Here is an 11,951-nt window from a genome sequence, read left to right as displayed (position 1 = left end):
CACTGACTGCAGGGAGCTGTGGTTGTGAAGACAAATCCCAACAGGGACCCAGCAAGCAGGGCCCAGCTTGAGGAAGTGACCATGAGAGCTCCATGCTAAGCAGCTACTGGACGCAGCCTGGGATCGGGGACACGCTGCTGAGAGTGAGGCCTGGGCCTCTCTGGAGAGCTAACTCCTCTGTCCACCCTCCAGGCCACTGCCTGGCAGACACACAGACTCACTGTGGCCAAATCATCCGATTCATCAACAGGATCCACCACCTGCAGTGCCGGCATCCTATATGGGCGTCAGTTTGAGTCCCAGCTGTTCCACTTCCAGCCCCATGCTATGGCCTGGAAAAGCAGTACAAGATGGTCCAAGTCCTTGGGCCCCTGCACCCACGTGGGAGACCCGGAGGAAGCTCCTGGCTCCTGCCTTCAAATTGGCACAGCTCTGTCCCTTGCGGCCATCTGGAGAGTGAACCAGCAGATGGAAGACCTCTCCTCACCCCCACCCTGCCTCTCTTTCTCTCTGTGTATAACTCTGACTTTCAAGTAAATAAATAAATCTTAAAATAATCAAATAAATAAAATGTTCAAATTCAATTTTTAAAAACCCTGTGCTGGCCAAGCCTGTGGAGAACCAAGAGAACAGAGATGCACATTCTGAGCCGGCTGTGACCTGTATGGCAGCAACTGTGTGTGCGGCCAGCCCAAGATAAAGGCACGCGCAGGCCACGCGTGGAGCAGTGACACACACTCGCCCAAGACAAGCTCACATCAGCGCAGCCAGTTCCCCCAGATGACACGTGTGGAAGGCTTCCAGGGCAATCTCCTAGAACAATCTCTGGTTTTGTAAAACACTCAGCGCACAAGCTCCCCACAGCCACCGGCACCTTAGCAATGGCTCTGGCTCCAGGAGATCCCGCACACCGTGGCAGTGTCGCGCTGGTCTGGAATAGAAGAGTCGGAGTCACCACTGACAGCTGGCTGTGAAGTGAAGTGGAGCAACCATTCTCCACCAGTGTCTCCTGGAAACGTGTAGAGAAAGAGTTCTCCCCTGCCCGGCCCCCCTTCCCGGAGCAGAAACCCTAAAGACTTGACCCAATATTCAAGGTCACCCTAACGTGTACTTCGGTTTCGTTGGCATAGAAGATCTTCCAAGGCTGTAGACATTCCCAGAGTTGACTGGTCAGAAGCAATAATGCACCAAGACCATCACCCTTCTGTTGCCTGGGCTTCAACCACAGGGAGGCCCCTCTGAGAACCCTGAGAACCGCGTGACCACGTGCAACACGGACCCGTACCGTGACGCTGATCATTGCTTTCCCCAAAGCACCCAACTGTCTGGGGGCAAAAAAAAAAAAAAAAGATAAAGCAATCCCCAGCAACTCAACCACTGCAGCATTTAAATTTCACAAGCATGATCAGCCATGTCTCCACCGCGTCGTTCGCTCTGGCATATCGCAGCATACATGGAGCTAAGAAAAGAAAAAGACAAAGGGCGTAGAGGTGATCCACTCCAAATGCTTTACTGCTCCAGAACCCTCACTGAGAAGTACACAGCAGCAGAAAAAGTCATCAGACTTGAATAGGAAGAATTTGAGTAAAAATATGGAATACTTTGTACTTTAATCTTCAATTTAAGCATGATTTTTTTTTCCGCTCGGCATTATCACCGGAGAGGCTTGGTCGTTTCCTTGGTGGTTTGGTTTGTTTCATTTTATTTGCAGGCTTAAAATTTAGCCCAGTCTTTGAAAACTCTCTCCAGCTTCTGGCCAAGCAGAACTTTGCCGCTCACTTTGAACTTGCCAGCCAGGAAAGCCTTCTGCGGGTTCATTTTGCCCAAAACTAACTCCATAAAGACAGGCTCTGGGATTGTGAAGACCGTGTCTACGGGAAGCCTGGCAGGCCCGGGATACATGTCCCCAGGCCCGTTCTTCAGGTCAATGGTCCACTGCAGAACCGTCTTCCCGTGTTTGGTGATGTCCAGCTGAAAGATGGCATTGACCTTCTTCACCAGCTGGGCCCCCACTTCCTTGATGTGACGGCTAATGTCCTCGCACACGGAGAAGCTCTGGAATTCTGACAGCTCTGGAGGGTGCACCGTGGCAGGCTTGCGAGCTGAACCCACAGCCTTGACCCGGCCTGCCTGCGCTCCATCCCCTGCTTTGATCTTGGGTTGATGGTCAATTCTCTTCCACATCTTACTGTGCTGGTCCTCTTGACCTTGCCTTCTGGCTTGGGAGCAGCTGTGGCCAGATTGACACCCACAAGTGAGATTGTGACATCAAAGGCCCGAGCAGGGGCTGAGCTTGGTTTGTGTGCAGCAGTTTTATTGGTCCAACAGGAATGTGACATGGAGTGAGGTAGTGAGGTCAATGTGAAGCAAACACACACACACACACACACACACACAGAGCAATCAGAGGTGTTAGTCCCAAGAACCCAAAGGGCCTGGACCCACAAAGCAGACGAGGGAAACAAGGCCCAGACGTTCGTGGGTGGCATCGATTCTTTCCAGTGCAAGTTTGTCCCAGACAGCAGCCCTAACTGACAGCAGTTCCGATTCCTTTGAATGTGGATGATCCTCAAGATGGAGATTCCGGTGCTGGATTTGGCTTTATCAGGCTGCTGTTGGAGAAGGAAATGCTTTTAGGCTAAAGCAGCTGATTGGAGGAGGAGTCAACACCAGGGCCTGCATCAGAAACCTTCCAGAAGTGTGTGTGTGTGTGTGTGTGTGTATAGAAGTGTGTGTGTGTGTGTATGTGTGTATATATATATATATATATAGAGAGAGAGAGAGAGAGAGAGAGAGAGAAAGTAAATGCCCCTGAGGTCACCCGAAGGCCTCAGCTGACAATTGCAGGTAAGAAAAAACCCCGGGGCCGGCGCTGGGGTGTATCTGTAAAGCCACCCCAGCCCATTTCTTTATTTATTTACTTGAGAGCCAGAGTTACAAACAGAAAGAGGGACAGACAGAGAGAGAGAGAGGCCTTTCATCTGCTGGTTCACCTCCCAAATGGCTGCAATGACTGGAGCTGGGCTGATCCAAAGCCAGGAGCCAGGAGCTTCTTCCAAGGTCTCCCACACGGGTGCAGGGTCCAAGCACTTAGGCCATCTTCCACTGCTTTCCCAGGCCATAGCAGAGAGCTGGATCAGAAGAGGAGCAGCTGGGACCTGAATCGGTACCCTTATGGGATGCTGGCATCACAGGCAGAGGCGTAACCTACTATGCCACAGTGCCAGCCCAGCCAATCTGCTCTTACACACACAGTTAGGTGGAGCTACATTGAGTGGAGTTCCTGTAGATTTGTTCCCTCTGAGAGGAATGCAGAAGAATGAAAAAGGCTCTGGTACATTTGCAAAGACGGCTGAGCTGGTGTTATCAACTTCCAGCACTAACACAAAGCCAAGTTTTTCCCATGAGGCCAGCACACGTGGACAGCATCCGCACAGTATTTAGCTTAGCAGCAAAGACACCCACATCCCACACTGGAGCACAATGGTCCATTTCCAGAGTCCTGACCCCAGCTTCCTGCCAATGCAAACCAGGAGGCAGAGTGATGGCTCAAATCATTGGATTCCTGCTCCCCATATGACACGCCTGGATTGCACGCCATATTTCCAGCCCTGACACAGCTCCGACCATTGTGAACAACAAGGAAGTGAACCAATGAATGGGAGTTTTGTTTGTCTCTGTCTCTAAAATAAAAAATAAAAACAACAAATCACCATCACACTGCCATCGCCTACAGCCCCTGTGCGCTTCTTCCCCCTCCAGTTGCCATTGAGACCTAAGAATCCATTCGTGGCATGTTTGGGGCTTTTGGTTTCTCAATTTTGCAAATGCATTCAAGGAATATGAGAGACTTAAAGACGTGATCCCACCCCCACCTCAAATTGCCAAGCCATTTTCTTAACCAGGATGCTTTTCGTTTCAAATAACAACCATTACCATCAAGACAAATAATGGCTTCACCCCATGGTTTCACTGGGGGTGCCCAGACCATCATCAGCAGGGAACAGGTGTGAAATGCAGGTTTTCAGGCCCCGCCCCAGATCTGCTGAGTCAGTAATCGTGGGGGTGGGACCACGTGGTTATCAGTCAAGGTTCCCCAGAGGAACAGAACCAGCAGGGTGTATCAGAGTTGAAGGCTGTGTGCAGTGAATACCCACATAAGCACCAATATTCTAGGACTGACATTTTATTGTAATTGCTCATATCCCTCCATCTCATTTCTTAGCCATTTCAAAGTAAAGTGTCTGCATTATAGCCCTTAGGCGCTCAAACATGCAAAGTATTTACTCAGATTCAGTATTTGTCTACACTCTTATAATTTAACTTTTTGTACAAAGAAATGCACAAATCTGGGGTCAGTATTGTGACACAGCAGGTTAAGCCGCAGCCTGCAACACCAGCATCTCTTATCGGAGTACTGGTTCGAGACCTGCCTATTCCACTTTCAATCCAGCTCCCTGCTAATGCACCCAGGAAGACAGAGGAAGTTGACCCAAATACTTGGGCCCCCGCTACCCATGTGGGAGACCAGGATGGAATTTCAGGCTCCTGGTTTCAGCTTAGCCCAACCCAGGCCATTGCAGCCATTTGGGGAGTGAACCAGCACATGGGGAATCTCTCTTTGTCTCTGTCTCTTCCCTCTCTCTCTGTCATTCTGCCTTCCAAATAAATATATAAATCTTTAACAACAAAAAAATGTAAAAATCTTAGGTGTATATTTGCCGAGATTTAACCAGTACATACACCTGAATCAAACAAACTTGAATGATGAGAAGCTGCACACCGTGTGGCCCTTTAGCCCCCACAGCTGCTGGCTCCTGGCTTCAGATCGGCGCAGCTCCAGCCGTTGCAGCCAACTGGGGAGTGAACCAGCGGATGGAAGACCTCTCTCTCCCTCTGCCTCTCCTCTCTCTGTAACTCTGACTTTCAAGTAAAATAAATAAATCTTTTTAAAAATTGCTATAAACATTCATGTGCAAAATTTTGTGTGAAAATAAGCTTATGCTCGTCGATAGATTTTTTAAAAAAATATGGAAGTATGTAACAGTGGAGCCAATCATTATCATTATTATTAACACTGCACATTACTACTAATATTATTATTATTAACATTTACTGCACAGAAACAACCTTACAAGCAGTGTCAGAAATCCTTTTAATCCTCAGAATATTCTGCATTAGAACCAACAGAGTTCCCATTTTACTAATGAGGAAAGTGAGAGGTTGGGTAACTTGTCCAAAGACACAGAGCTACTGACTTGGGGCCTCAGAGTTTATGGGTTTGGACGTTTTGAAGGCATGACTTCCTTTCAGAATGTTTGTTGTTGGTCTATCCTCATACGTTAGGACGTAAAATCTTTCTTAACTAAAACTCCATTCTATATCTTTGTTGCTTGGTTTTCTACCATTAATGGAATCCTAATATGGGTGGCCAATAACCACATGTAAAGGTGTTCAACATCATTAATTGGTAAGGAATCGCAAACTCAAACTACAATGAGAGGGGCCCAACTGTGGTGTAGCGGGTAAAGCTGCTGCCTATAATGCCGGTATCCCACATGGGCACCAGTTCGAGTTCCGGCTGCTCCACTCCCAATCCAGCTCTCTGCTATGGCCTGGGAGGGCAGTGGAAGATGGCCCAAGTCCTTGGACCCCTGTACCTGCGTGAGAATTCTCAGAGGAAGCTCCTGGCTCCTGGCTTCAGATGGGCACAGCTCTGGCCATTGTGGCCATCTGGGGAGTGAACCAGCAGATGAAAGACCTCTCTCTCTCTCTCTCTCTCTCTCTCTCTGTCTCTCTGCTCTGCCTCTCTGTAACTACATTTCAAATCAAATAAATAAAACTGAAAAAAAAATCTACGATGAGATACCTCTTCACATCCATTAGCACGGCTAGAATTGGAAAGACTGGCAATGCTGAGCTCTAGCAAGGATGTGGAGCAACCAGACTCTTGCATACTGCCAGTGAGTGGCGCGCAGTGCAACCCATGAGTCCCTTGTCTTGGCATTAGTGAAAGAGAAATTAGAACATGCTGCATCTACAGAAAGGCAGGCAACAGATGTTTCCTGCAGCGCTGCCCATTGTCCACCGACAGGAGACCGGGTGCACACATAATGTAATCCCAGGATGGAACACTAAGGTAATAAAAAGGAACCACCTACGGATTCACCCCGTGACACAGATGAGGCTCAGATGCATTATAATAACTGAGTGAGAGACGTGACCGAAAGCCAGCCAGTGGGTGCAGGACCGGCCTGCAGAATGGCTTTACTGATAAGGGGCAAAGAAGAGTTTTGCAGGGATTTTTTTGAGTGAGGGGTGATTGTTCTTCTCTGTCTTCATTGCAGGGGTGACTTTACAACTGTATAGGTTCGTCACCACTCAGAGCTGTGCAGTAGGGAAGGTAAAGTTAACTTTATACATGATACCTCAACAAACCTGACTTTAAAAACAAAAATGTGTGCTGCAACTGGTACAGGCTCTCTCTAAAGTAGAGTTCGCACTGGAATTTTTTTAAGAATTCTTCTATCAATGCTAATTGCTACCACTGCAATGCGATGCATAATTTAACTTTTTGGCGACTTCTTACCTGATAATTCTCATTACATTCAATATGCAGAGAAACAAATGGTCTCAAAACTTCAGCAGCCGGCACCGCGGCTCACTTGGCTAATCCTCCACCTGCAGCGCCAGCACCCCGGGTTCTAGTCCCGGTCAGGGTGCCGGATTCTGTCCCGGTTGCTCCTCTTCCAATCCAGCTCTCTGCTGTGGCCCAGGAGTGCAGTGGAGGACGGCCCAAGTGCTTGGGCCCTGCACCCCATGGGAGACCAGGAGGAAGCACCTGGCTCCTGGCTTCGGATCAGTGCAACGTGCCGGCTGTAGCAGCCATTTGGGGGGTGAACCAAAGGAAAGGAAGACCTTTCTCTCTGTCTCTCTCTCTCTCACTGTCTAACTCTGTCAAAAAAAAAAAAAAAAAAAAAAAACAAAACACTTCAGCATCATGTAACATGAAATGTCTATTTCTCACGGGGGGCTATCAGATGGCTTGGGTCAGCTGGCCTGGACAGCTCTCCCAGGACACTCGTGTCTCTCATCCACCCTCTGGGGCCAGCCAGGCAGCCAGTGGAATCAGGAGCCAAAAGAGCAGCAGCAGAAACACCCACAGCCTCTCTGGGCCTGGGGGTGGCACTGGCTCACTGCCATTCCTGCCCACGAATTGGTGACAAAACTGACTTTTGGAGTCAGGCCCAAAGTCAAAGGTAGGGGACAGTCATTCCACACACAGGCTGAGGGGCAGGGGGGCGGGGGGAAGTAGAAGCAATAACGCAGTCTGGCGCACCTACTGACATAGAAAGAGGGAGACAACGTCACTTTTTAAGATGCAGCTCTCTGGCTTCTCTTACGCAAGGAGCGATCTGTCCCCTTGGACCTGCGTCTACATCCGGCAGCAATTATCCAGCCATGAAGTTGGCAGGCAGGCCCCCCCCCATCTCACCGTCATCACCCGCTGGACGCCGCTGATCCCCTTCCCAAAGCTTCAGTGTTCTGAGGAGATGTTCCAGAACTTCTGAGGTCCCTTCTCTTCACCGGATGTCACGAGGAATTCTGCAAGGATTTAGACAATGAGGATACTCAAAATCCCTAAGCTTTCTCTCCCATCCATTCATTCAACAACTGTTGACTGGGCACCTGCTCTATGGAAAGCACTAGACGGGGCAGCGCTAAGCACACACACACACACACACACAAGTGTGAGACTAGAACCCTTGTGCACTGCGGGGGTGGGGGTGTGTGTAAGAGGGTGCAGCTCTGTGGAAAACATGGTGGTGGCTGCTCAAAGCACTCACCACACAATTACCCATCTGACCCAGTCCCACGCCTGGGGTTCTACACACAGCAGAACTGCAAGTGGGATCTCAAACAGCTATCTGTGCACCCACGTGCATAGCAGCATTTTCCCCAAATGCTAAAAGGTAGAAGCAAGACAAATGTCCACTAACAGGTGAATGGTGAACAAAATGTGCCATACAACCTTTTTTTTAAGATTTATTTATTTATTTGAAAGGCAGAGTTACAGAGAGGCAGAGGCAGAGAGGCAGAGAGAGAGAGAGAGAGAGAGAGAGAGGTCTTCCATCCTCTGGTTCACTCCCCAAGTGGTTGCAACAGCCAGAGCTGAGCCAATCCAAATCCAGGAGCCAGGAGCCAGGAGCCTCCTCTGGGTTTCCCACATGAGTGCATGGGCCCAAGGACTTGGGCCATCTTCCACTGCTTTCCCAGACCATAGCAGAGAGCTGAATCAGAAGTGGAGCAGCCAGGAATCAAACCAGCACCCATATGGGATGCCAGCACTGCAGGCGGCAGCTTCACCCGCTACACCACAGCACCAGCCCCTGCCATTTAACCTTATAAAGGAATGAGATCTTGATAGGTGCTGCAGCTTGGATGAACCTTGAGGGCTTTCTGCTGTGAAATCAGCCAGACACGAAAAGACGAGCACTGCATGACTTCGCTTACATGAACATCTACACCAGTGAAATCCATAGAGACAGAGAGCGAAACAGCAGGGGCCAGGGCCTCTAGGGAGTAAGAAATAAGAGATATTATTTACCAGCTACGTAGTTCCAGTGTGGGAAGATGAGAAGTGTCAGGAGATAGAGTGGTGTGGTTTCCCAAATGATACGAGTGCGCTGAATGCCACTGTACTGCACACTTAAAAGGCTAAAATGCTAAATTTTATGTTTTGTGTATTTTGCCATGATAAAAAGATACACAAGTAAAGTAAATGTCAACAAATCAGCTGATAGCCAGGAGGAGATGAAAAATACAGTTAATTAGCTAAGATATGAGGCAACCTGTTCTAAGCACCACGAGAAAGATACACAAGGATATTTTCAATAGTTTGTAGATGACTTGTCTCAGCACAACACAACTTTGAAAGCCGTGCATAATGTTTCTTCACGATGGTATTTCCATGAACTTTTTGAAGGCCCTCATACATGATGGCTTCAACGTATGATCACAAGTTCTAGCCGGCGCCACAGCTCAATAGGCTAATCCTCTACCTAGCGGCACCGGCACACCAGGTTCTAGTCCCGGTCGGGGTGCCGGATTCTGTCCCGGTTGCCCCTCTTCCAGGCCAGCTCTCTGCTGTGGCCCGGGAGTGCAGTGGAGGATGGCCCAGGTGCTTGGGCCCTGCACCCCATGGGAGACCAGAAGTACCGGGCTCCTGGCTTCGGATCAGCGCGATGTGCCGGCCACAGCGCGCCAGCCGTGGTGGCCATTGGAGGGTGAACCAATGGCAAAAGGAAGACCTTTCTCTCTGTCTCTGTCTCTCACTATCCACTCTGCCTGTCAAAAAAAAAAAAAAAAAAAAAAAAGAACAAGTTCTTTGACACTTCTGCCTTCAAAAAGTGGATCTCATTCCCCTCCCGTAATGGGCTACACTTAGCAATTTCTTTCTAACAATTTCCATATGTGAGGAGGCGAGGGCATATGACGCCCAAGACCAGGACACAAAGGCGCTGTGGCTTCCTGCTTGCTCTCTGTTGAGTCAGTCAACTCTCGGTGAAACCAGACACAACAGGCTCAAGCACCGCCTCTCAGGGACAGGTGCTCCTGGTGAGGAACAGAGGGAGGCCAGGCCTATGGCCATGCAAGGGAGCCACCCTGCCACCAAATTCTCCAGCTCCAGTCAAACCTGACGTCAACCTGCCCAACAGCTCAGCTGCAAGCTGAAGGGAGACCCTAAGACTGAGCCACCCAGCTAAACCTCCCAAAGTTCCCACACATGGAAATTAAGATAATAAATATCCTCTTCTGCTGATAGGTTTAGTGGCAATTGGTTAGCAGTCACCTAGAACAGATACAGTACATACACACTGATAATATAGTTTGGGAAGAGAGAGACAGCCGCACAAAGTGAGCAGCTGCCGGAACCAACTGGTCAGCAGAAACTAGACATCTAGACAGAAAAGATTCTATAAAGGAGAAATTTGGAGATTTAAGACCAGTGCTTCTGCATCTATGTTGTCCAAAGCACTAGCTCCTCAACATATGTGGTTACTGAACACTTGACATTTGGATAGTGTGACAGAAACCGAGTTTTCAATTTTATTTGACTACAATTAACTTAGTCATATATGACTTCCCATCCTCATTCTGGGGAATTACTCCAACATGGGCCCACCCCAGGAAGGAAGTTCCATGGCCATCTCGTAGATGCTGCTCATCTTGAATTATTGAATTACTCAAGACTCAAATAAAAATTCATTTCTAGGGGCAAGCATGTGGCACAGGGGTTAAGCTGTTGCTTGGGATAATAGCTTCATCCCAAATTGGAGTTCCTGGCTCTGAGTCCTGGCTTTGCTTCCAATGCAACTTCTTGTTGAGCACTTCCTGAGAGGAAGCAGGTTATGGCTCAAGTGGTTGAGTCCTTACCACCAATGTGGGAGACCCAGATGGAGTTCTGAGCTCCTGGCTTCAGCACGGCCCAACCCCATCTCTTGTGGGCATTCAAGCTGTGAACCAGCCAATGAAAAATATCTTTCTCTTGCCTCTTTCAAATAAATAAAACTTAAAAATAAATTAATTCCTAAAACTTCTAGTAACTCACTTCAGACTATTATACAGGTAGAAAAATGAACAACTCCCAGTGGTGGGATCCGGCTCATGTCAGGGAATACCCATTTACAGACACAGCTAAAGGCCTGAGATTTACATAATTAAATAGTGCTGCTGCATTGATCTCTGAATGGGACACATGCGCACCGAAGTGGATGAGTACTGGGCAATTTCAGAATTAAATTGTATATGATACAGTGGCCTGTACAGCTTATATCCCTTGCCAAATCATCTCTGATGGATAAAAGATGTCTTAGTCATCAATTGCCACAACAATACTGCGTAACAAACCACCCCCAACAATAAGCACTGATTTAGCTCAGAGTTAATGGATCTTGATGTAGGCTGGGCTCTGCTGTGTGATTCTTCTGGCCTCCTCTGGTCTCACATGTCTGGCAGTTGTCTATCAGCTGTGGCACCAGGGGTTCCCAGGGCCATGAAGCACTTGTCTCCCAGGCTAATTAGGCACACTGTCATGGAGAAGGCAGAGATCTGAGCAGACAATCCCTACTACATAATGCTTTCCAAGCCTCTGCATCTATTGGCCAAGGAAGATCACATGGGCAATCCCACAGTCACAGTGGGAGGGCACTGCTGGTCACACAGCAAAAGGTACAGATAGGTAGAAGTGAAGAATCCAGACCAATTATGCAATTAATCTACCACACCTGTAGGAGGGAAAAATCACTGAGCTACATCAAACTCATGTATTAATAAATTCTTTTTTTTTTTTTTTTTGACAGGCAGAGTGGACAGTGAGAGACAGAGACAGAGAGAAAGGTCTTCCTTTTTGCCTTTGGTTCACCCTCCAATGGCCGCCACGGCTGGCGCGCTGCGGCCGGCGCACCGCGCTGATCCAAAGGCTGGAGCCAGGTGCTTCTCCTGGTCTCCCATAGGGTGCAGGGCCCAAGCACTTGGGCCATCCTCCACTGCCTTCCTGGGCCACAGCAGAGAGCTGGCCTGGAAGAGGGGCAACTGGGACAGAATCAGGCGCCCCGACCGGGACTAGAACCCAGTGTGCTGGTGCCGCTAGGTGGAGGATTAGCCTATTGAGCCACGGCGCCAGCCAATAAATTCTTAAAATCCCAATAATTCATTTATCCTTTTAAATATGTAAAACAAGGGGGCCGGTGTTAGGTGCAGTTGGGTTAGGTTTCTGCCTGTGACGTCAGCATCCCAAATGAGCTCCAGTTTGAACCCCTGCTGCTCCACTTCTGATCCAGCTCCCTCTAATGCTCCTGGCAAGGCAGAAAAGGTGGCACAAATACTTGGTTCCCTACCAACCACACGGGAGACCTGGATGGAGTTGTGGCCATCTGGGGAGTGAACCA

General features: G+C 48.8%; 1 protein-coding gene across 1 annotated transcript; it reads right to left on the bottom strand.

The window, feature by feature from the left end:
- Positions 1-1,385: 1,385 nt before the first annotated feature.
- Positions 1,386-2,245, bottom strand: SCP2D1 (SCP2 sterol binding domain containing 1). The gene has a single exon (XM_002710948.4). The coding sequence runs from the start codon at positions 2,182-2,184 to the stop codon at positions 1,714-1,716; it is 471 nt and encodes a 156-aa protein (XP_002710994.3). The 5' UTR covers positions 2,185-2,245; the 3' UTR covers positions 1,386-1,713.
- Positions 2,246-11,951: the final 9,706 nt, after the last annotated feature.

This window comes from Oryctolagus cuniculus, chromosome 11 (genome assembly GCF_964237555.1).
Source record: "Oryctolagus cuniculus chromosome 11, mOryCun1.1, whole genome shotgun sequence".
Lineage (NCBI taxonomy): Eukaryota > Metazoa > Chordata > Mammalia > Lagomorpha > Leporidae > Oryctolagus > Oryctolagus cuniculus.
This window is presented reverse-complemented; position numbering and strand designations above follow the sequence as displayed.